The sequence below is a fragment of the Piliocolobus tephrosceles genome, chromosome 19 (genome assembly GCF_002776525.5).
Source record: "Piliocolobus tephrosceles isolate RC106 chromosome 19, ASM277652v3, whole genome shotgun sequence".
Taxonomy (NCBI): Eukaryota; Metazoa; Chordata; class Mammalia; order Primates; family Cercopithecidae; genus Piliocolobus; species Piliocolobus tephrosceles.
Window position 1 is genome coordinate 4,057,317 of NC_045452.1, and position 24,869 is coordinate 4,082,185.

Genomic DNA, 24,869 nt, shown 5'->3' on the forward strand with positions numbered 1-24,869 from the left:
CTACGGGATCTCTCACACCTTCATTCACCCCACAGACGACACACCAGGGACAACAGCATCTCAGTGGTGATTTTCTTTTTCTTTTTTTTTTTTGAGACGGAGTCTTGCTCTGTCACCCAGGCTGGAGTGCAGCGGCACTATCTCGGCTCACTGCAACCTCCGCCTCCCAGGTTCAAGCGATTCTCCTGCCTCAGCCTCCTAAGTAGCTGGGACTACAGGCTCGTGCCACCATGCTCGACTAATTTTTTATAATTTTAGTAGAGATGGGTTTTCCCCATGTTAGCCAGGATGGTCTCGATCTCCTAACCTCGTGATCCACCTGCTTCAGCCTCCCAAAGTGCTGGGATTACAGGCATGAGCCACCGCACCTGGCCTCAGTGGTGATTTTCAAACCAAGCCTTTGTTTTTGATGTGGGGTTTTGGGGGTTCTTTTTAATGATTTTCAAATTTAAATGTTGTGCTTTGTATTTTGGTTTTTGTTTTGTTTTGTTTTGTTTTTTGAGACGGAGTCTCGCTCTGTCGCCCAGGCTAGAGTGCAGTGGCATGATCTCGGCTCACTGCAAGCTCCTCCTCCCGGGTTCAAGCAATTCTCCTGCCTCAGCCTCCCGAGTAGCTAGGATTACAGGCATGTGCCACCACGCCCAGCTAATGTTTGTATTTTTGGTACAGATGGGGTTTCACCATGTTGGTCAGACTGGTCTCAAATTCCTGACCTCATGTGAGCCACCCACCTCAGCTTCCCAAAGTGCTGGGATTACAGGTGTGAGCCACCGCGCCCGGCCAGTGCTTTGTATTTTTATGTAAACTCAGAATAATGGCATTTTAGGGCCTGTGACCAAAAACCAAACCAAGTTTGTAACTCCACCAGGGATCTGAATAAACCTGCCCTTGTTTTTGAGTTTTCCACCGCCTAGGCTCAGTATCTAGGCGGTTCACCCCCACAGGGTCCCTGAACACGCAGGGGCTGCAGAAACAGCTGCTGGGCACCCTCACCCAGGTTGGCCCCTCACCCCAGTGTCCATGGGCCTGGCCCTCTGGTTTCCTTTGCTTTCCTTGCCTAGGGGCACAGTAGACACAGCAGCAGCAAAACCAAGGTGCATGTTAACACTGAAGTGCCTGTGACAGAAAGGGTGAGGGCCTGCTTGAATCTTTTTTTTTTCTTTTTTTTTTTTTGAGACAGAGTCTCTGTCACTCAGGCTGGAGTGCAATGGCACGATCTTGGCTCACTGCAACCTCCGACTCCTGGGTTCAAGTGATTCTCCTGCCTCAGCCTCCTGAGTAGCTGGGATTACAGGTAGATGGCACCACACCCAGCCTGAGCCTGCTGGGCCTGAGCCATGTGAATTTTGCCTTCTACTTAATATCAACATTGAGTAGATTGGCCTCTAATCCCAGAACTTTGGGAAACCAAAGCAGGGAGGATCACTTGAGCCAAGAAGTTTAAGCCCAGCCTGGGCAATATAGCAAGAGCCCATCCCTACAAAAGATTCAAAAAGTTGGCTGGGCATGTGGCTCACACCTATAATCCCAGCACTTTGGAAGGCCAAGACGGGCAGATCACCTGAGGTCAGGAGTTCGAGATCAGCCTGGCCAACATGGTGAAACTTCGTCTCTACGAAAGACATAAAAATTAGCTGGGTGTGGTGCCACCTACCTGTAATCCCAGCTACTCGGGAGGTTGAGGCAGGAGAATCGCTTGAACCTGGGAGCCGGAGGTTGCAGTGAGCCAAGATCATGCCACTGCGCTTCAGCCTGGGCGACAGAGTGAGACTCTGTCTCAAAAAAACAAAAGATTCAAGAAGCTAGGTGTGGTGGTGGCTCACACATGTGGTCCCAGCTACTTGAGATGGGGTGGGAGGATCACCTGGGCCCAGAAGGTCAAGGCTGCAGTGAGCCATGATCATGTCACTGCACTCTAGCCTGGGTGACAGAGCAAGACTCTGTCTCCAAGAAAAAAAAAAAAACCTGACAACCTGAAACATGTGCCACCATGTCTATGGCTTCCAGAAGCTCTGAGGTTCTTGTGAGTGGCTGGGGACTGTGCACTCAGCCCCAGGGCAGTGTCTGGCCAGGAGTGGAGGCAGACACAACCTACTGAGTAGAGAACTAAGCACAGCAAAGCTGAGTGAAGAGGCAGGGTCTTGGTAGTTGGGGCCCAGACACTGGAGAGAAAGGAGGACTACTGGCACGAGAGTACCGGACGCTGGAGAGAAAGGGGGACTATTGGCATGAGAGCACCGGACGCTGGAGAGAAAGGGGCACTACTGGCACGAGAGCACCAGACGCTGGAGAGAAAGGGGCACTACTGGCACGAGAGCACCAGATGCTGGAGAGAAAGGGGGACTACTGGCACGAGAGCAGAAGCAAAATGCAGTTAGGGGTCCCAGCCAGGAGGCACTGGGGGGGGACTTACAGGGGAGGCCTGGGGTTGGAGCAACTCAGGAACCAGTTCTGGGGCACAAGGAGGAGGAAGCTCTGGGGACATCTAGGAGGGAGGCCGGTGGCCGGGGTCCTGAGGAGGCCAGGCTGAAGGCATTTCTTGCACATTCTCGTCTCTCCACCCCTGGACGCCTGCAGGGTGGTTTATTCTAACCGCTGCCACCTCCTCAACTCCTAGGATGCCCTCAACTTTTTGCCACTAGGCCACACTCCCCTGCTGTGAACAGGCCAAATCCAGATGCTTCTCAGACCTCCTGGCCTGGAGCCTCTGGCAGCACAACTTCAGGCTCTCCGGACACCACCCCTGCCCCCTGCACCTCCACACCCCACTCCTCATACCAGACAACGCTATTCCCCTGGAACCCATTTGTGGTCCACTCTCTTCCATGACCAACACATCCTGTCTCTAGGATGTACCAGCACCTGCATGACCTGAGGTGACTCAGATTCTGGTCACCTCGTGCAGGTGACCCACCAGCAGAGGCCCTATGCAATCAGGAGAAATCGGTACCTTTCCTCTTGGACATCTAAGAGCAAGTCAGATCCCCTAAATGGCCAATAACCCTGACATTTCCAACATAAATGAGAGAGGACTCTTTGTATTTTTTTGAGACAAGTTCTCGCTATGTTGCCCAGGCTGGAGTGCAATGCACCATCATGGCTCACTGCAGCCTCCAACTCCTGGGCTCAAGCAATCCTCCCACCTCAGCATCCCAAGTAGCCAGGACTACAGGCACGCACCACTACACTCTGCTAATTTTTAATTTTTTTTTTGTAGAGATGGGGTCTCACTACGTTGCCAGGCTGGTCTTGAACTTCTGAGCTCAAGTGATCTGCCAGCTTCTGCATCCCAAAGCACTGGGTTTACAGGTATGAGCCACCACACTGGAGAGAGGACTCATGTAGCCTTCACTTTAAAAATTAAGCTAGCTTCCCTTCACTCTCAAAACCAGAATTCTCAGCACAATTTTCTCAAGTGAGAAGGGGCCAAAAGAAATCAAATTGTTTCCCAATCAAGAATTTCTACTTTTGGCCAGGCACAGTGGCTCACGCCTGTAATCCCAGAACTTTGGGAGGCCGAGGCAGCTGGATCGCCTGAGCTCAGGAGTTTGAGACCAGCCTGGGCAACATAGTGAAACCCCATCTCTACTAAAAATACAAAAAATTAGCCAGGCCATGGAGGCTCACACCTCTGGTCCCAGCTACTCAGAAGGCTGAGGTGGGAGGATCACTTGAGCTTGGGAGATGGAGGCTGCAGTGAGCCAAGATTGCATCACTGCACTCCAGCCCAGGCAACAGAGTGAAAAAAAAAAAAAAAAAAAAAAAAAAAAAGGCAAAGAAAAAAAAAAGCAATTCCTACTTTCTCCCAACGAGTATTCCAGCTATGAAAATCACCATTGACTTTAATATCCATGTGAATCTTTGTACGCACTTAAGAGGTCAGAAGAATGCAAAGAAGTGAGAGGAGGAGGAAGAGCAAATGCTTTTCAGCCACAGCAGAAGGCTGGCACTTTGGAGGGTGGAGGCCTTTTGACACCCAGCCCAGCTCAGGGGAGCACAGCGTCAAGCCGAGGGTCAGTCACCAGCAACTTCTCTTTCCACTGTTGGGTCTTCCTGACTTCAATACATCTGCAGCCTCCTCCCTCCGGCTGCCTCCAGCTATTCTGACCTCTGGGAGAGCAGCCAGGGAGCACCCACCTGGCTGCATGTGCTGACTCGGACTTCCCAAGGAGTGCTCAGAGCACTTTTTTCTCAAGATGCTCAGGAGAAAAGCTACCCAGGCCTTCCAGAGAACCAGACTTTCTCCTCTTAAGATTCAAAATGGTAAGCCGGGCGTGGTGGCTCATGCCTGTAATCCCAGCACTTTGGGAGGCCGAGGCGGGCGGATCATGAGTTAACCAGGAGATCAAGACCATCCTGGTTAGCACAGTGAAACCCCATCTCTACTAAAAATAAAAAAAATTAGCTGGGTGTGGTGGCGCATGCCTGTAATCCCAGCTACTGAGGAGGCTGAGGCATGAGATGAGAATCACTTGAACCTGGGAGGCGGAGGTTGCGGTGAGCCAAAATCGCACCATTGCACTCAAGCCTGGGCAACAAGAGCAAAATTTGGTCTCGAAAAAAAAAGATTCACAATGGAGACTGGGCCTGGTGGTTCATGCCTGTAATCCTAGCACTTTGGGAGACCAAGATGGGAGGACTGTTTGAACCCAGGAGTTCAAGACCAGCCTAGACAACATAGCAAGACCCTGTCTCTGTTTAAACAAACAAACAAACAAACAAACAAGCCTAGGCAACATAGGAAGACCCCCGTCTCTACAAACAATAAAAAATAAAAAATTAGCGGCAGGGCGCGGTGGCTCACGCCTGTAATCCCAGCACTTTGGGAGGCTGAGCGGGGAGGATCATGAGGTCAGATCGAGACCATCCTGGCTAGCATGGTGAAAACCCATCTCTACTAAAAATACAAAAAATTAGCCGGGCGTGGTGGCGGGCGCCTGTGGTCCCAGCTGCTCTGGAGGCTGAGGCAGGAGAATGGCGTGAACCCAGGAGGCGGAGCTTGCAGTGAGGTGAGATCTCACCACTGCACTTCAGCCTGGGTGACAGAGCGAGACTCCATCTCAAAAAAAAAAAAAAAAAAAAAATGCTGGGTAGGGTGGTGCATGCCTGTGGTCCCAGCTACTTGGGAGACTGAGGCAGGAGGATCACTTGAGCCCAGAAGGTTAAGGCTGTAGTGCAGTAGTGATCGCACTACTGCACTCCAGCCTGGGCTACAGAGTGAGACACTGTCTCAAAAAACAATTAACAACAAAAAGCCAGGACTGGGCATAGTGTCTCATGCCTGTAATCCCAGCACTTTGTGAGGTCAAGGTGGGCGGGTCACTTGACATCAGGAGTTCTAGACCAGCCTGGCCAACATGGTGAAACTGCATCTCTACTAAAAATACAAAAATTAGCCAGGCGTGGTGGTGCATGCCTCTAATCCCAGCTACTTGGGAGGCTGAGGCAGGAGAATCACTTGAACCTGGGAGGCAGAGGTTACAGTGAGCCAAGATCACGCCACTGCTCTCTAGCCTGGGTGACAGTGAGACTCCTTCTAAAAAATAAATAAAAAATGAAAGTGATAAATTGGCACCTGGCACCAGGGAGATGCCAGTTCCTGATGGGTCACACCTGTTTCACTAAAGTGTTAATTGAATACAGGCACAAGGGAGAAGCAATTTCCTGGCCATGTGTATTAAGAGACAAAATGGCAGAGTATGACTTTCTGGGGGCACCCCACCAGAAAAAGGAAGAAAGCCTCAGATCAGATAGGCATATGTACAGTAACACACTGCGTGCGCTCACCTCCCAAGGGCAAGGAGGGCACTGTGCATGTAAGCAGCCCACCCTAGGGGAAGAATGATGGGAAATGGGCCAGTCTATAAAGTACTAGGATCAAGGTTTGGCATCGCACTTGACCTTTACATGCTGCTTAGGTCTCTTCCAATAATACTTTCCTTTCTTTCCTGTTCTAAAACTTTTTAAAATAAACTTCCACTCCTGCTCTGAAACTTGCCTCGGCCTCTTTTTCTGCCTGGACGCCAGGGAAGGAGTGGGGAAGGGAGGGAGGGAGCACAGAAGCAGAGCAGGCCCTGGCCTCACTGGGCCCTGGTGAGGGCCACACAGGCCTGACTCCCAGCACAGTCCACTCCTGGGGATGCTCAAGGTGACAGTCCCTCTACTCACCCCCAGCCTGCTTCTGAGCCCCTTGCCTGTGGTAGCACTTGTCATCTTGCCTGCATTGAAGCCAACCCTGAACAACACCTTTGTCTCTCAGCAGAAGAGGCTTCAAGCAATGTGGACCAAGCACCTGCACCGCTCAGGGCCTCTGAGATACCCACATCTGCGCCCACAGTTTTCCAATGCCAGGCCCACCAACGTCCAAGTGGATTCTGGCTCTTTATAGCATTTCCTGGTAATTCTACTACTTTTAAGCCTGGCTAAATTCCAAGATAAATGACTCAAGATAGATAAAAGTATTTGATCTCCAAACTGACAAAACAACAGCTAGTTTGTTTTCTAGCTATTATTTTGATATTTGGCATTTACACAAAAGCACATGATGAAGTAAGTAAAACCTTACCTGCTGAAGACTGAAAATAAAGCTTGTTTCTTTCCAAGTCGTATGCTTGGATCCTCACTATCAGGCGTCCCTTCCCGGCCCCTGGTCCCTAGCCCAGCCCCTGCTATCTGCAGGTACCTGCCTGGGCAGCCAAGTCTTGCTCATTCCGGGACCTGGCAGCTGCCCTGGAAGAGAAGCGTTGCCAGAGCTGCGCCCACCCTCCCTGGAGGTGGGAGGGCTTTCCTGGTCCCCTGGCTGGGCCAGAGCTGCCTTCGAAACACAGATCACCCTGGGTCTCCTGCCCAGACTGCATGCTCCTGGGGGCAAGATGCCATCTTCTCTTGCCCTGACACAACACCGCCGACAGGGGGTCCAGCCAAGCTCACCTCCCTTCCTGGAGGGCCGTCTCCAGAGTGCTGTGGCCACACCTGCGCCACCCCTCCCACCACAGCAGCAGCTGCAGCTGCGTCCATTGTCTGGGGGTGGCCAGCTTAGTGCCCACCGTCACCTGGCAACACAGTCCTCCCAGTTCCACAGCCCCACTTCCTTGGCATGAATCTCAGCCCTTTCCTACTTCAGGGAGCAGGAACTTTGCCAGGAAGCTGGGGGATCAACCAGGTCAAGGAATGGGACGGTGTGTCAGACAAGGAGAGCTGAGGTCCAGGGTGTCCAGGGCCAGACCGGACACTGCCAGCCCCAAGGCTGACAGCATCCTGACAGGACAGCGAGCCCAGATTCATGGAGAAGCGGGCACAGTGATGAACAACTGACAAACACGGGAATAATAAATTTATTATAATCACAGATGGTGGGGTAGTGCACATAAAAAGGGGGGACCTCTTCTCACCAGAGGGCTGCTGGCCAGTGCCCAGAGTGGCAGGCAACACAGGGAGGCGCTCCCTGCATGGCCCCGGCCTGCTGCTAGGCCCATTCTCTCTGGGTGGCTCAGTGTGTGATGCTCTGAGGACGCGGGTCCCGAGGGCCTTGCTCTTCATCCTTCACAGTGGGGACATGGCCCTCATGCCAGCAGTGCAGGGGTGCCAGCAGCAGGATCCCCGATGTCCCGGCTCCCTGGGTGCCCCACAGTGCTCAGCAGGAATGCTGTGAGGGCTGAGGCCCAGCTGGTGGCAGGAAGCTGGCAGCACCCATGGGCCAGCCCTCCCTCCAAAAGGCAGCCTGTGCCCTGGACTTGGGGGCTTCCCTGGGGGTGCTGCACCTGCTCAACGCAGCATAGCCTGAACCCAAAACTGTGACCAGAGAATCCCATGTGTGTTTTAAGGGTTTCCTATGTCCTCTGTGTTCTCCTATAGAAACGAGTAGCAGTGTGTCTAGCACACACAAGATGCTCTAACAACACCCTGAGTGCACCCTCACACTGCTGAGACGGACCTGGACCCTGGACAGGCCACGGTGAGAGCAGCCCGAGAATCGCATCTGGCTCCTTGGAGGAAGACACATGGAGGGCCTTCTCTAAGAAGTCAGCCAACGCCCCCCAAGCAGCCCGCTCCACTGCGCCTATCCCAGTTCTGTACAGGTGTGGGATTTCGTTTGGCAGGTCCCCAAGGCAGAAGATAAAAGCAGGAAAGCTAACCTAACCCCAGGCTCTCTAAGGAAGCCAACACCTAGACGTGTCTGACAGGAGGCGTGTGTCCTTGGCCCCGATGAGGCTGCGGGCCATCCCTGCAGTTATGGCTAGGCGGCTGAGAGGCAGGCCTGGTGGACGCTCTGGGCCCAGGTGTTGAGCAAGGCGGTGACCGAGTGCTTGTCCGGGAGCTGCAGCAGCCTGGAGGTCATGCAGCGGTGCACCGACTGGAGGAAGGGGTTGGCGTCTGCAACAACGTAGCAGGTGTGAACCTAAGGCAGCCGGCGCAGAGCTCGCTCCTGGCACACCCGGCAGTGCTCTGCAAGGGGCAGCCCCAGGCTCGAGCCAAAGCACCAGGAGGTGATGTCCTGCGTGGTGCCCGGCCTTCAGGTTCTCCTCCCAGAGCCTCATCATCAGTGAAGAACTGAATCTGAACAGGATCTAGGGCTCTGCCTCTAACAACCTTGGGGACCCAGCCCGGCTCTGCTGTGTGCCAGCTCTGTGTTCAGGGAGACTGCCCCCTGCCACCATAGTTCTCTCTGGAGCCACATCACCCAGATGGGGCCCTGTGCACTCAAGTTGCCGGTGGGACCCATCAGCCCCGCCAAGGTAGTAGCCTCTGGGAAGCTAGTGGCCTCCGGGAAGAGCAGGGTCTGTCCTTGAGCCATAGGCTTACCCCTCACCCACTGAACACAACCACCCTGGACAGTTGACCTGACACAAGTTGAAGGGGCGAAGGGACACAGTGGGAGCAGAGACCCTTTCCTCTCAGGTAACCACTGGACAACCCGCTCCTGTCTGTGCAGGAAGAGCCAGAAGAGGCGAGGGAGGGGCTTGAGCTGGGGAGGGGCAGGAGCGCACGGCGGCTGTCCCCGCTGCAATGGAAGCCTGGTTTTCCACAATGACCCTGCTTGCCCTGGGTCCCCAGACAGCTCCTCTGGGTCTACCTACCATACTGCCACTGCCGGTCGATCCACAGCGGGCTTTGGGCAGGATAGTCAGCGGGCACACTGAGCTCCAGCGGTGGCACACTGGGGAGGTCCTTGTCATCTGCAACACAGAAGGCTGTATCTGTGACCTGGACGAGCCCCGGCCTGCCCTGCCTCACAGCCCTGCTCTGGAACAGGACTCTTCACACTCTGGGAGGTTCTGGTGAGGCTTGTGGCAAAGCCTGGAGGAGGTCTCTCTGACTCTCAGATTTCCAAACATGAAGCCTGGAGTGCCCTGAATCGATGGGTGCCCAGAGGTCCTGCCTACCACCTCCCTAGGGCCCCAGGCAAAGCAGAGCCACATCTGTGTTGGGGAGGTGAGAGTGTACGGGCTTTGGCAGTGGGGACTGAGGCACTGTCAGGCTGTCCGGGGCCTGGTGTGTGTGAGGATAGAGCAGACAGCCTGGCGGGGCGTGAACACAGGATGGGTTCTGGGCGCTGTGCCCTCTGGCTCAGACGGCAGAGTCCTGGGGCTGCGGTCAGGGCTTGCTTTCCTATGCCAGCCCCAGCCCTCTGGACACTCACCCAGCTTGCAGATCAGGTGCACAGTGCCATTATTGCTGCAGTGAGAAGGGTCCAGGTTTACTAGGAACTTGGGGTCCAGCCTGGCCACCTCGCCCTGGAGCACACTGGGGATGCTCTGCCGCTCATCATCCTCAAGCCTGCGCTTCCGGGTGCACACCACCGGGGCCCTGGGGAGGCGGCATGGTGACCACACCGGGCACACGCGGCCCAGGGCTGGCCGCCCTCCGCGAAGCCCAGCCCAGCTGGACGTACGTGATGGGTGGGCCGTGAATGGCGGTCATGGCTGGAACGAATGTGCGGTACAGGGAATGGTTGAAGACAGGTGAGCGGATGTTGGCCAGGACGGCGTCCAGGAGCGGCTGGCATAGGTACTGCTGTTTGGTCGGTGGCACCGGGGGCGGTGGGGGAGTGGGCTGGAGGCAGGATGGGCATGGTCAGCAGCCCAGGACCTGAGGGTTCCCCATTTAGGGGGCTTTCACACCCTAGGCCCGTCATCACTCACAGCCAGATTCCTGAGGCCTCTCACAGCCTCCACCCTTGTGCAGACAATGTTGGCTGATCCTGGGAATAATCCCCCACCCCTACAGCCTGTCTTCCCTACAGTCCCTGCCTCCTCTGAACTGGGTGGAGGAGGCACCCACGGGGGCCACAGACAGAGGGTGACTTCTCCCATGTTCCCATCCAGCACAGCAGACCTGGCCTGGAAGCCTCGTGGGCAGGGTCCAAGGTCAGGCCCAGCCGCCACCCAGATGCCCTGATCTTGAAGGACCATCCCAGCGGTGCTCCCAGGAGCTCTTGGGGGAGCCCTGGTTCCCCTAGGAACCAGGAGTGTATGGCATCCCACTCACCACCGCCATGTCATTCTTGAGTTTCTCCAGGGCGATCTCACACTTTTGCAACGTCTTCAGGGGACACCTGCAGAGAGAGAAGACTTGGGCTGACCTCTGTGCTGGAGGAGTGGGAGACATGGCAGCTCTCAGGCTGGGATCCCAACCACTGCCACTGGGCCTTGGCCATCAGAAACCTCCTCTGCAGGAGCTCCTACCAGTTGACCGGCTGTTCCCAGACCCAGAGTTGAAGGCAGGCAGCCCTCAAACCCAGGAGTTGCTTGTCCCTGGTTGGCAGAGTGAGGTGATGGGGCAAGAGAAGGGACAGTGGCCAGGCCCCTGATCAGGCTGGGAATGCCTCATTCTCATGTAGGCCAGTCTCTGCCCCACTCATCCCTATAAACCTAACGAAGGATCAACCCATGAAGGCCTGGAGGACCACCCAATAGTGACTGGCATTCTATCCAGACAAGCAGAACAGAGAGACCCTTCTAGATGGGGTGGGGGGAATAGCCTGAGTTGAGGTGAGAGGGAGGTATATGCCAGTGCCCATGCAGTTTGGAGGCACTGCCCGAGCACTGATCCTCACAGCACCATGGCCAGCGGCCCTGCCTTCCACCTGCTTCTCACCAGAGCCATCTTACTTCATTTTCATGACAGCACACATGAGCTACACATGGGTAACTGAGATGCAGTCGCCTGCCCATGGTCACCGGCAAGTCAGGGGCAGAACGCCAGGTCAGGCTCAGGCCCATCAGGGCCAGCTGATGGTCAGGCCACTGCAAGCTGGCCCCTGGCTGCTGGCTGGTGAGGTCTGGCTGTGATGGCCCAGCATGAGGGCCACAGCAGCAGCCAGGAGTAGGGCAAAGGCTGGGCACCGGCCAAGATGAAGTCTGGGCTTGAAGCCTCAGCACACACCAGAGTGGAGCCTTGGAGGCCTCTGGCCAGGGCTCAAAGAGCTGCCCGGTGCCTTTGCTAAACCCACATCATCACCAAGTGCTCATCCATGGCTGGGCTATCCATGCCCCTGTGGACCCTCCGTGGGCTGTGTGCAAAGCTCACCGCTTCGAGGGGTCTGTCAGAATGTCCAGAAGGCTCTTCATCTTACTCAGGTCCTTTTTTCTGTCTGGGACAGAGGAGAGGACACTAAGACACAAGCCTGGCAGTGTCCCCAGGGTGCAGGCCCTGCCCCGGCCGCAGCCCACCTTCATTCTTGTCGATCTTGTTGATCATGCGACGCAGGGGCTCGATGTACTTGGACAGCTGCTTCAGCTTGTCCAGGTACTGCTGCTCCTCGGCCTGGCTAGAGCCGGCTGGGCTCATGACAGAGCTGGGGTTCACTGCAGGACACAGGCGGGTGAGGCCACTCAACCCTCAGGCGGGGAGCTTGAGCTCTGAGGGCCCCAGAGCTCGCACACCCAGTATGAGCTGAGGCCTCATAACGGTGAGCGGTGACCTCAGCACCTCAACCCACCAGGCCGATACAGGTCACACGATGGGGCCATGGGCCCCAGGCCCAACTTACCAGGTGTGTTTAAAGGTCCAGGTGAGGGGACACTGAAGTTCTGTGGGGTCCGCGCCGTCACTGGGCTCTGGGAGGGCTGCGGTGAAGGGCTGGGCAGGAAGCTACTGGGGGATGGGGCAGGGCCGGAGCTGCAGACAAGTGAGAAACATGTGAGCCAGGGTCCAGGCAGGGCCAGCCTTGAGGTCCAGGCGGGGAGGGACACCCCAGGCCAGGCCTACCTGACGTTGGAATTGGGCTGTGAGCCGGGCTGGCCGGGCTGCGGGGACGGCTGCGGGGGAGGGGGCATCGACTGTGGGGTCTGCACCTGCTGGCCCGGTGATGGCGAGGACAGCATGGGGAGGCTGCTCTGGCTGACCTGGAAGTGGAGGGGCTCAGCTGGCGCACTGCCACACGCCCGCCCGCCTCCACACCACCTGCCCACCTCACGCACAGGCCCGTCCTCCCGCACAGCCTCACCACACACCTGTGTCTTCATCCAAATGCCACCAGGACATACACACAGGCACACTCCCCCAGCATGGCACACAGCATGAAGTGACCAAGGGACTGGCAGGGGGGCCCAGGCAGGGCAGCCCTTGCTCCTTGGCCAGGGGCCCACAGAGACACAGGCTTTGAGGGCTGTGTCATAGAAGTGTGAGGAAAAGGGCAGTCTGGGAGGTAATGCCCTCAGGTGGCACTAGCCTGGTCTTCCCTGCCACGCCTGCCTGTCCTGTGACATGCTCCTTTGTGGGTTGGTAAGGACCTTGCTCTGCTGATCAGTGGGACTGTCTTCCTACATGCTTCCACAAGCCCCCGCAGCCCACAGGCTGACTGCACCAAGGACAATCCCAGTGGCCGCGGCCATCTGTTTGGTTAACACATGCAGCTGCTGGGCTGGTCCCAGGCTGTGTCCCACCTGGACCTGCTTAATTGGAGTGAGGTGGCCCAGGGAGACACACACACACCCATGGTGGCACTGGTATCAGCCCACACCAGCGCCCCTGGGAGAGGCGAGCTACTCAGTATCAAAGACACCTGGGCCCAGAGCCTGGTTCTGCCATGCAGGTGTGCACCTGAGTCCTCTGAGGCCCTGTGTGTCTACAGAGCACGGATGCTGCTCTGCTCCCCAGGCCTTATTGGGCACGATACAAATAAGATCGATCAGCCCATTGTCTGCACGAGGGACACCACTGTCTTCATCCGTAAACTCTAGGGATGAAACCACACCACCCAGGCACCAGGGACAAGCATGTGTGAAACACCCACACCTTCCTGGGGTGGAGCACAGATGGCAGTTTGGATGGGGAGGACAGCTGCCTGCCAGACCTGGGTGAATGGCCTCCCCTAGAGGGACTCTCAGCAAAGAGGGCTGCCTTGTCACACTGGGGGAACCCTGAAGGCCCTGCTAGCTTCAGAGGCCCCCATGGGCCCATGGTGGTATTTCCCACATCCTAGTCAACCCCCTGCATGCCGAGCATCCCCTCACAGCCTGCCTAGAAGCCAGGCCCCTGGACCGTCCATTTCTGTAGACCAACTCAGTGCTTCTCCTGGGGCACTCTGGCCATGAGGACCTGTCTGTGGCCACGGCTCACACAACCCCACAAGCACCTCCACTACAGTGCTGTGAATGCTGGGACAGGACTGCTGCTTGCTAAGCTCCTTAAACTGGGAACCAGGACCAGAGCCCACAAACAGAATGCTGCCCTCCTCACCACCCCACCAGGCAGCAGAGGGCAGGGTGGCACTGCCCTTTCAGCACCACCTGGATCAAGCTCCTGGAGCGGAATGCTCTTTCTGTCCTGCCTGTTCCATGGGGTGTGCCTGACAGTGCTGCAAGGGATGTTGGGTGCAGGCCGCTCCTGAACCACGTGTGCTGGGAGACCAGGGGGTGGGGGGCTAAGGCACAGGGTGTGACCACAGCAGGGCACTTCCAGCATGGCTGGGTCAGAAGTCCCTATCCAAAGCCACTGGCCCAGTGGACATCAACCGATGGAATGGACTGTTTCCACTGCTTTGTGATCAAGACACCCCTGCCTGGGATGGGGGGGCAGACAGCAGGAGCCCTAGACTCAGCCTGCCGGGCCTTATCGCTCTACCTAGTAGAGAAAAATGGCTCGTGGTGATTCTCGCAAAGGTTAGCAAGGTCAGAAACGGGGACTGATGTGACTTCATTTGCTAAAATTCTGAGTTGAACAAGTACAGAGGTTTCTCCCACCAAAGTCCTGTGCATTCACAGTGCTGGGGTGCACAGAGCCCTGGCTGAAGGGGAGTGAGGGCATGTCTCAGACACCGGAACACATGTTCTAGACTCATCCAGGTGTCAACAAAATCCCAAGGCCAGAAAATTCCATACAGAGAACCACAGACGGCACCGAGGAGTGGGAAGCAAAGACTCCGGGCTCCACGCTCAGCCCAACCCTGTGGAGCACGGCCCGCCCTGTGGTGGGGTCCCTTTTAAAGCTCCCAGCAGCCCCGTCACCACTCTGCTTTTCCTAACCTGTGCCTGCTTGCTGCTGCTCTCTACCTGCACCCCAGAAAGCTGTCTCACAAGCTCTCCTCTCTTCCTGCTTGAAGGTCAGGCCCCTCCCCCTCGCCTCTCTCTGACCGCCTCTTCCAGAGAGGCGCCTGTGCCTGAGCAGCTGGCCCTTCTAGGAGATGGTCAGCTCTTGTCTGCAGCCTAAAGCTCAGTGTTTCTCTGAGAAGCAAGGCAGCTGCAGGCTGGGCAGAGGCCGCCGAGCAGGGAAGGACACCACACAGCCCTCACTGCCACTCGAGAGTTCTCATCTGCTCTCGAACCTCAGGCAGCCCAGCACCCACTTTGGCCCCGAAGCAGCAATCTCACCAGCCACGCCCGTGGGACCCCCAAGCACCCACCCAGAACTTAGGTCTATCTCAGTTCTTCAGCTGCTCCAGGCCAGGGCAGCTGGCAGTCAGCAGAGCCCAGAGGATGAGAGGCAGGGAGATTTCTAGTGGGAAGAAAAACAAACGAAGGGCACCCTTTCATTTCCAAGAGCACGAGAACAGGAAGCCAGGCCCTATGCCCAGGTGTCAGTGGTAGACAGTCCAAATCCAGCACCTGGGATGAGAAGCAGCCCCCCGAAGACTCATCTGAAGACAGAACTGGCTCTAGAGAGGCAGCCAGGGAGGTGAGAAAGAAACCTCCCAGCCCTTGGGCTCATGTCAGGTCTGGGATTGGAGCAGGAAATGGGGAGGCAACAGTGCCTCTCCAGTCAAAGGATGAGCCCCTAGCGGGGACAGGGCCAATGACCAAGGGGAACTGCTGCTCTGTGCTCTCTCTGGTCATATTCGGCCAGGGGCGCGGGCGCCGGTGTGTCACAGCTGCTAGCAAAGGGCCCAGGACAAGAATGTCACACCTGCTAGGGAAGGAGCTTCTAAGTGCACACCACCTGTCACCTGTGTCACAGGTTGGGAACAGGGAGCTCAGAGGGAAGTGACTTGCTCAAGGTCACCCTAGTGATGAAGGGAGCTCAGGCACATTAAACATCAACACCCCAGCAACAATGGCATGAACTGCATTTCTGGGAAAGGGACCCACACAGCAGCCTGGAGCTGAAGGCAGGTGAATACAGAGTGGGCCAGAGAGGAGGTGGGAGGGCAGAAAGGCTGGTCCAAGGAGCTCCATCCCACAGAGGAACCCTCAGGCAAGGCTGGCGGCACTGCGCGCTCCCCCTGGTCCCCCCCATATACTGGGAACCGTTCCTTGTTCCCGGCTCCAGCACTCAGTGTGCCCCCTGGAAGCACTCCCCAGGGTGCAGTGGAACACGGGTTTCACCCTGGCAGCTGGCAGCCAGCAGAGCCCAGAGGATGGGAGGCAGGGAGATTTCTAGTGGAAAGAAAAACAAACGAAGGGAACCCATTCATTTCCAAGAGCGCGAGAGCAGGAAACCAGGCCCTGTGCCCAGGTGTTCGTGGCAGGCAGTCCAAGTCCAGCACCTGGGATGAGAAGCAGCTCCCCAGACTGATCCAAAGACAGGCTCTAGGCTCTAGGGAGGCAGCCAGAGAGGCGAGAAAGAAACCTCCCAGCCCTTGGGCTCATGTCAGGTCTGGGATTGGAGCAGGGAACAGGGAGGCAACAGTGCCTCTCCAGTCAAATGACGAGCCCCTAGTGAGGAAGGCACTGCCTGCTTACACCTGCCAAGGGAGGATTGTGGCATGGGCTATGCCACCCCCTGGGCCCCCGTGCTGGGCACTGTATCCAGCATGCACCCAGCACAGAATCCTGCTTGGACCTGGTAGCCTGAGTCCGTGAGGCATGCCCATCGTTACAGGAAGATGCAGCCATGGGCCGTCAAGACAGAGGGAGGGAGCCTGGGCCCCGTGAGCCCTCTGGAGAAGAGCCCATGGGGCACGTACGTTCCCACTCTTTCGGCTCCACCTGTTTTCTTGGACTCAATTTGTTGCCACAAGGAAAGAACAAGAGCAGACGGGCAGTGTGGTCTCCAGACTGCGTCTTGCTGACTGCTGACGGCAGGTGGCTGGAGGGACAGTGGCCACTGGATGGCCAACTGGACACACCAGAGTCAGCAGGTTCTGGCTCCTGAGAGCTCAGATGGGACACAGTGGGGTAATTCCTGGTGAGGTCAACAGATACGTTCCTGGGATAAGCTCTCTTTTCTCAGAAGGGACTGGATTGAAAGATAATGACACAAAAGCAGCAGCATACCTCTGGAGCCAGCTGGTGTGGGCAGGTGAATGCCCTTGGTACACGGGGCCCAGCATGCCTCACATCCCCAAGGCTGTCCCACAGCCAGGTATGGGAGGCTGTACCAGGAAGCCTGGTACTGCAGCCCAACGTAGAGGGCTGAGCTGGGGGAGGGCCCTCTGCGGGGAAGGCCAGGACCAGCAAGGGCTGCAGAGCAGCTGCCTGGGCAGCAGGGAGACCTCCACTCCAGGGTGTCCCTCCATTGGCTTTTCTCCCTCCCTAAACTCCTGCCAGTTTGCTTTCTTGCAGCTGACAAGCATGAACAAATCTGCTTTAAAAACGCAGAACAAGGCTGGGTGCAGTGGTTCAGGCCTATAATCCCAAAACTTTGGGTGGCCGAGGCGGGCAGATCACCTGAAGTTAGGAGTTCAAGACCAGCCTGGCTAACATGGTGAAACCCCATCTCTACTAAAAATACAAAAATTAGCCAGGCATGGTGGCAGGCACCTATAATTCCAGCTACTCGGGAGGCTGAGGCAGGAGAATCACTTGAACCCAGGAGATGAAGGTTGCAGTGAGCCAAGATCACGCCACTGCACTCCTGCCGGGGGGACAAGCGTGAGACTGTCTCAAAAAAAGAAAAACAAATAAACTACAACAACAAAACAGAAACAAAACCAGAACTTTGCCCCAGTTCTGTGCCTTCCTTCCTCTTTCCATAAATCCTGTGGCGTTTGTCTACTGCCAGGACAAGGAATACTTTCTAAATGCTGCCACATTTGTCCTCAGTGAACAACCCCAAAGGTTCAGGGGTGTGCCCCTCACTGCCAGCGCGAATGGGCGGAACCTGGTGACTAAATCTGTGTGGAGTTAGCCAGCATCTTTCCATGCCGGCGCTCTCACTCACCCCACACAGTGCAAAGAGGACAAACCAGAATTCTCCATGGCATTTACTCCAAGGCACTAACTTTTTAGCTTCATCGTATATTTCTCTGTCTTTCCTCTGCTCCACCTTACCTCTTTGACTGTGGGGATTGGAAGCTTCTAAAGAGAGTGAGACCTATTAGGTGGCATAACTCAGGGCAGCCTTAATCTAAGGGCCAGGGAAGGTTGGGGAGGGAAAGACTGAGTGGGTTTGGGAACTGGTGGGAAGGAGGGAGGGAGAGGCTGCCTGTGAGAAGTCTAGGTGGCAACACCAGCAGCTGGGTGTGGAGAGTGGCCAGCCCACAAGACAGTATGGGCAAGCCAAAGCCCAGGACAGTGCCTGGTCTTGCAGGGTAATGGGGGGGCCCACCCGGGAGTGCCCAGTAAACAAGAAGGAGGAGCCAGGTCATCAGCCCAGCAGGAAGGGGAGTGAGGAGTTGCCAGAAGAATCCTGCTGAGAGGCCAAGGCGCAAAGGTTTCATTTGAGCCCTCGATACTGACTTGGTGGCTCCCTGGGGGCACTCTCAGTCTGTAAAAGGGGCTAAATGCTCGAACTATGACCTGCTGCAATGAGAAACAGTGAGGCTCTGTACACAAAGAGCTTAGCTCAAGACCTGGCACTGGCACATATCCCACACTGAAAACATTGGGGACTTTTTGTGTTTATAAAAATCAGTCCTACACGCTGCTACTAAAGTCATTCCTCCACATACAACAACCCAACCTGATTCTGTGAACCCAGTGGATACTAAGCCAGAGGCTACAGGAAAGGAGGAGAAGCAGTTTTAGCAGACAAGCGCGCAGAACCCAAAGGGGTCTGGTCAAGGAGACACCAGCAGCATGTGAGCAGGTCGCGGAGCTCACAGCCTCCAGGCCATGGGGAACTGCACCCTGGCTTCTGCCCACACTGGCCTCCTTTCCACCACAGCCAAACAACCTACTTCCTCACCCCCAACTTCCGCTCCTCTGGAGAGCTCTTTCACCAAAGCCTTTCCACCAGCAGGTTCCAGGCACTTCCTCCCGCTGTAATTCAACAACTACCAAAAAGGAGGTCCCTGCCAAAGAACCTAAGTTCCAGTCAGTAACTATGTAAATGGCACATCTGGGGTAACCCAGGGGGTTAGTATGCAGGGAAGGCAAAAATTTAACATGCACCCAATGGGGGCCCAGGCCACTCTCTTGGCAGTGTGTGGTGTGTGGCACCGGGCTTGGGGCCACATGGACCAAGGGCCATCCTGGCTCAGCCTCCACTTCTTCCTCTGTAGAACAGAGCTACAGAGACAGCGCTGCACAAGCCATGGTGGTGGCAGTGCCTGCACCTGGGCATTCAGGGATGAGCAGGGACCACTGTCTGCTAGGATTATAGAGGCATTGCCCCTAAAACAGAAACTGAATTGTAAAGTTCTTTTGGCAAATTTGAGGTTTCCACAATAAACCCACTAAAATGGAAAGCCTGTATGATTAGAGAACTTCAGCATCATTTTATTCTCAGAATCTTAGCACAGTGCCTGGCACACAGAATGCATGTGGTAATTACTTGTTAGACAAATGACTGTACCATGGAGCAATTCCAAATTTCATAAAATAAAGAGAAGCCAGGAATTCATATCCCTGAAAAGCATAATGTACACAGAAGTCTACCTCTACCTAGAAAGGGGATGTGTATTACAAATTACACACTCTACACAGCAAACTCTACAACAGCATGGCCCAATGCCACTTCGGCCACAAAGGCCACGTTCTGGAGTCTGTGCTGTCCACTGTAGCAGCCACTAGCTTCCCTGTCGGAAAATGTGGGCTTGAAATTTATTTGGTACGACTGAGGAATGGCATTTTTTCATTTTATTTAATTTTAGTTGACTTTTAGGGTTTTTTTTTTTCTTCCATTTTTAAAATATATGGCTGGGCGCGGTGGCTCACGCCTGTAATCCCAGCACTTTGGGAGGCTGAGGCGGGTGGATCACAAGGTCAGGAGATCAAGACCATCCTGGCTAACACAGTGAAACCCCGTCTCTACTAAAAATGCAAAAAATTAGCCGGGTATGGTGGTGGGCGCCTGTGGTCCCAGCTACTCGGGAGGCTGAGGCAGGAGAATGGCGCAAACCCAGGAGGCAGATCTTGCAGTGAGCCGAGATTGTGCCACTGCACTCCAGACTGGGTGAGAGAGCGAGATTCCGTCTCAAAAAACAGAAAAATACACACACACACATATATATATTTTCCCATGAAAAATAAAAAAAAATATATATATACAATTAGAGATAGTATGTCACTATGTGAACCAGGCTGGTCTCAAACTCCCGGCCTCAAGTGATCCTCCCATCTCGGCCTCCCGAGGTGTTGGGATTACAGGCGTGAGCCCCTGTGCCCGGCCTAATTTTAGTTAATTTAAATGTAAACAGCCACACATGCTTAGATAGCACAGCTCTAGAAAGCAAAACTTTTGCTTAGCTTCTGTTTTATTTTTACCATGAAAATGCATACAGTATAACTATTTTAAGCTGAAAAGACCCAGATATTTATTCATATCCTCAAGCACAAGCTGGGCTTAGCTTCATTTAAAAAAAAAAAGTGACTGTGGGTTTGGCACTCTGAAAGCCACCATAAAGGAAGTCACTGGCAATGATAATAACAGGTGTGCTTTACAAAGGCGCTCAGAGGACGCCCCGAGCTCCCAGCCGTGCCCTGGGCGCTGCCCCGTTAAATACCTGTGCCATGGGCTGTCTGCCCAAAGGGATGGAGCTTGACGGGACGGCGGACACAGCGGTGGTGGGCGGGAACCGGGCTCTTATGTGCATCCCACCTTGGGCCAAGGCTTCCGTGATCATCTTTGAGGACAGAGGGACAACAGACAAGGTGATCGCAACAAAGAAACTCAGTGCCTGGGCAGGTGGAGAGGACATGTGTAGCCTCTGCAAGAAGGAGCGCCAGGGCGAGGAACCCTTGGACAGCTCGGGGCAGCCTAGGAGGGGAGGCCGCCCACACGTTCAAGCCCACAGCACCTCCAGGTCTATCTGGGCATTGGGAATCTAGAAGGTTTGCCAAGAATGCTGCTTCCAGACCTTTCTATTCTATTGGCTGCTCTCCTGCACTGGTGTCCTCAACACACTTCTGAACACACCTCGCTAACAGATTATAATTCTATAGCCCACAGAACCATCAGAGCCAGACCTTGAGGGCCCGGGCTGGTGTTTCTGGAGACCAGGCTCCTGGGGACAGACGTCAAGAGTACATTCCACCAAAGCTTGTGATGAGAACACTCGACTCCCACTGAACCATGAGCTCAGGTAAGCCTGCTCACAGCATCCTTCCTTCTCAGCGGCACACTTCTTACAGCCCCAACCCAAATCATCCACCTCTCCTCCTCCAGGCCTGAGGGCTGCTGGTTCTGGTATCTATTGAGGAACCGGTTTTCTTTCATAACAAAAATGGGCAAAGGTGAGCAAAAGAAGCCTAGGGGGACTGCTTGGCAGGCCTCCGCCCTGATGAGGAAGTTCACCTCCACAGGGATGTGAGTCAGGAACTCCAGTATGAGCCAGGACCATTTCCCTCATCAATGGACACTTCTTGAACTATAAAGGCAGCAGGGCAGCTGAGCACTGTTGTGGGCCCAGGCCCGACCACTCTTGCTCTGGGTTCTGAGTTGGAGATAGGGCCCGAGTCTTGTTCCTGGAGAGCAAGGCCTACAGGCACTTAGGATGGTAACAAACTAGAATAAAACACGCCAGGCTCAGAAAGAAAGCAGGACTGATCCACGGAAAAACAACACATCTCATGGTGGGAGGCTGTGCTCCAGGTCCCAAGCTCCGGGAGGTGCTGCCAGCCTTCAGTGCAGGCAGCGGCGGATGCCAGTAACAGAGCTCCAGCAGGAGAGTGGCTGCAGGGAGACCTGTGGCCTCACACACAGGGCCCACACTCGCAACCATGGGCACACACAGGAGGCACTAGAAGCCGGGGTGACACGGCCTAGCAGATGCCAACCAGAACCTCACTCGTTCCTCCTGCAGCCAGAACAACAAATGAACTAACTGGGGGTGAGAAACAAAGAAGCGATCCCAATGGGGTAAGAGTCTATTTACCACTACCTGCGGCACTTCGGAGGAGCCCGTCTGAGAGTGCAGCAGTGCTCAACAGCACTCGTTCCACAAGGGAGAAAAGCCTGGAAGTAAGTCAGATGGTATGAGAGAAGCAAACTTTTTTTCCAGGAAGAGAAAAACAAACAAAAAAACACAAGGAAGGCAAAGCTTAAGTCTAATGTACTGCTGACTGGTGTTCTTGTAACTGAGAACTCCTGATAAGGAAAGCCCAATTTCTTTCAACTACAAATGCCAACCCAAAAGCACCAGTTATGTCTACTGGATCCGATGAGCCAGGCAGCTCTCAACAACATTTCACTACTTCCCAACACACATCTACCCAGAGAGGAGTCCAAAAAACCTCTCCCCACTCCCAGGTCTGACTCTCCCCACTGCAGTCACTGTGCAGAAGGGTCCACAGAAAAGAGAGAGGGTCCTCCAGGGTGGCCAAGGCTTCAGTAGAGTAGCTGTGAATCAGCAATGCCACATACATGTCTATAATGGAGGTCTGTCTTTGATAATCCTTTGTGACTTGTAAATTAGAGTTTGGTTTTCACATACTAAAAAAACAGAAGGTTAAACGACAAAGGTATAGGGACTGTTTGAAAATGAGATGCATGGCCAGGCACAGTGGCTTACGCCTGTAATTCCAGCACTTCGGGAGGCCAAAGCAGGCACATCTCTTGAGGCCAGGAGTTCAAGACCAGCCTGGCCAACATAACGAAACCTCGTCTCTACTAAAAACACAAACATTAGCCAGGTGTGGTGGTGCATACCTGTAATTCCAGCTACTTGGAAGGCTGAGGCAAGAGAATTGCTTGAATCCAGGAGGTGGGGTTGCAGTAAGCCAAGATTGAGCCAATGCACTCCAGCCTGGGCAACAGAGCAAGACTGTCTCAAAAAAAAAAAAAACCCGGCATGGTGACTTATGCCTGTAATCCCAGCACTTTGGGAGGCCGAGGTGGGCGGATCACCTGAGGTCGGGAGTTCAAGACCAGCCTGACCAACATGGAGAAACCCTGTCTCTACTAAAAATACAAAATTAGCCAGGCACAAGCCTGTAATCCCAGCTACTTGGGAGGCTGAGGCAGGAGAATCCCTTGAACCCAGTAGGCGGAGATTGCAGTGAGCTGAGATTGCGCCACTGCACTCCAGCCTGGGTGACAGAGCAAGAGCCTCCGTCTTAAAAAAAAAAAAAAAAAAAAGAAAACGAGATGCATTCTGCCCTGTTTCTTGCTTTTTTAAAGAGACAAGAGTCTTGCTCTGTCTCCCAGGCTACAGTGCAATGCTGTCATCACAGCTCATTGCAGCCTCAAACTCCTGGGCTTGCGTGATCCTCCCACCTCAGCCTCCCGAGTAGCTGGGACTGCAGACACGCACCACTGTGCCCAGCTAATTTTTTATTTTTATTTTTTTGTAGAGACAGGGTCTTGCTGTGTTAGGCAAAGCAGGGACAGGCAAAACTTGCCCAGGATAGTTTTGAACTCCTGGTCTCAAGTGATCCTCTCACCTCTGTTTCCCAAAGTGTTGGGATTACAGGCATGAGCCACTGTGCCTGGCATGTCTTGGTTTTACAGGGGAGAAAGAGAAGTCTGCTATGTCCTGCTAAATCCCCTTATGGGTGACATCGCCCTTCTCAGCTACATAAATAACACTGGAAAGAGAACCAGGTGTGCACAGCACAAGGCTGAGCAATTTTTCTAGAACACTCAGTCCCAGGCTACCCTTTACCACACTCATCACCACAGTACTGCAAAGGGCCTAACAAGGCGCCTCTCTTCAGCTCTAAGATGAGCTTGAGAGACAGGGCATGGAGGGCTGCCTGCATTGGGGCCCCCAATCCCAGAATTTCATTCATGAACTCAGAGGCCTGTTTCCACAGCACGCAGCAGCTTATACATACAAAGCTGCAACACATGGTCACCACGTCCTGATGTCCACTGTGTGAACAACACAAGGGGAGCTCCAATCTGCATCTCTGACCTCCTGGTTAGATGGTGGCTGATCAGATCTGAAGGCCCTCAAAGTGAACCAGTCACTCACCTCCATCAGCTTCAGAACAATCTAGGAACAATCTAGGACATCAAGATATGTGTCACTGGTAACAGCAAAAAACCGGAAATTATTACAAGGTCCAAGAACAAGATGATAACTGAGGATGGCAGGAGATATTCACAGAGTATGACGAGAGTCCCTTGGCGTCGACCAGGGCTTTCTAATTAAAGGAGAACACTTCATCCCATGTTGATGTGGAAGATGCTGCACAAAAACCGCAGGATAGCATGGCCTTGATTATAGGGAAAGAACCAGAAAGGACACCACACCTTCTCTCTCATGGAATGGTTCTCTTACTTCTATTCCTCTCCACTTTCTTACCACACATACTTTTAAAGTTTTTGGATCAGAGTACCATAGCCTCACCTGGTCACTGTGCCAATTCAAGATTCAAAAGAAGATCATCAATCCAGAGGGCCCCTCAGAGCACTTGCGGCGCCTAAACCCCCCCATCCCCCGGCAGGGGGAGCTACTGTTGGTGGAACAATGCAGTGAGGGTGCCCAATCAGCCCCCAAGAAACTGCACTGCTTGCAACAAGGCAAGACCAAGCTCTGAGAGAAAACCAGCAGAATGTGGGTTACAGAATTTCAAGGTGCTACATTTGGACTGAGAAGCAACTCATAGATATGCCCTACCCACTGCTGGATTTTGAGAAACTACAAGGGTCCTCTGCCACTAGCACTTGGGAATTCCCTGCAAGGCAGCACATGGTGCCACAGGGCAGGTGGGCAATGATCCTTAAAACACTAAACTCACTCAGCAACGAACCACAGTGGTAACCACTCTCCATCCTTCCTGTGCCAGCCGGGCAGGGACCTCCACCTGAAACAAGGGGTGGAGAAACTGACAGGAAGACCAGCACTTCAAGGACAGGCTCAGCATGGGCCATGAGCACACACAGCTGGCATCCTGCTTCTGGAAGGTGATGGGATGCCAGTGAGACTGCAGAGTGGATACTTCCTTGAGCTAGAAGCCTAACGAACGTACCAGCTGGGCCTGCACCAGCTAAGAACATGGGCTGTTCCATAGTTGTTCACTTTCCAAATACCAAGAAATGGAAAGAAAAGGAAAGTTCGGCTGGGCACAGTGGCTCATGCCTGTAATCCCAGCACCTTGAGAGGCTGAGGCAGGTGGATCACTTGAAGTCAGGAGCTTAGGACCAGCCTGGCCCATCTCTAC

The 24,869-nt window shown here is 54.5% G+C and overlaps 1 protein-coding gene across 5 annotated transcripts in view; it reads right to left on the reverse strand.

The window, feature by feature from the left end:
• Positions 1–7,315: 7,315 nt before the first annotated feature.
• Positions 7,316–24,869, reverse strand: part of MED15 (mediator complex subunit 15) — an 89,095-nt gene continuing 71,541 nt past the window's right edge. Inside the window, exons 9-18 of one of the 5 annotated variants that reach the window (XM_023190923.1) lie at positions 20,267–20,386; positions 12,211–12,347; positions 11,993–12,120; positions 11,673–11,807; positions 11,530–11,593; positions 10,489–10,555; positions 9,893–10,053; positions 9,641–9,807; positions 9,078–9,176; positions 7,316–8,373 (exon numbers count right to left, since the gene is read on the reverse strand). In XM_023190923.1, the coding sequence (XP_023046691.1) occupies positions 8,237–8,373; positions 9,078–9,176; positions 9,641–9,807; positions 9,893–10,053; positions 10,489–10,555; positions 11,530–11,593; positions 11,673–11,807; positions 11,993–12,120; positions 12,211–12,347; positions 20,267–20,386 (1,215 nt within the window). In that variant the 3' untranslated portion in view covers positions 7,316–8,236. The remainder of the gene's footprint in view (positions 8,374–9,077; positions 9,177–9,640; positions 9,808–9,892; positions 10,054–10,488; positions 10,556–11,529; positions 11,594–11,672; positions 11,808–11,992; positions 12,121–12,210; positions 12,348–20,266; positions 20,387–24,869) is intronic. The other 4 variants (XM_023190924.3, XM_023190926.2, XM_023190925.2 and 1 more) reach the window with 4 other exon arrangements.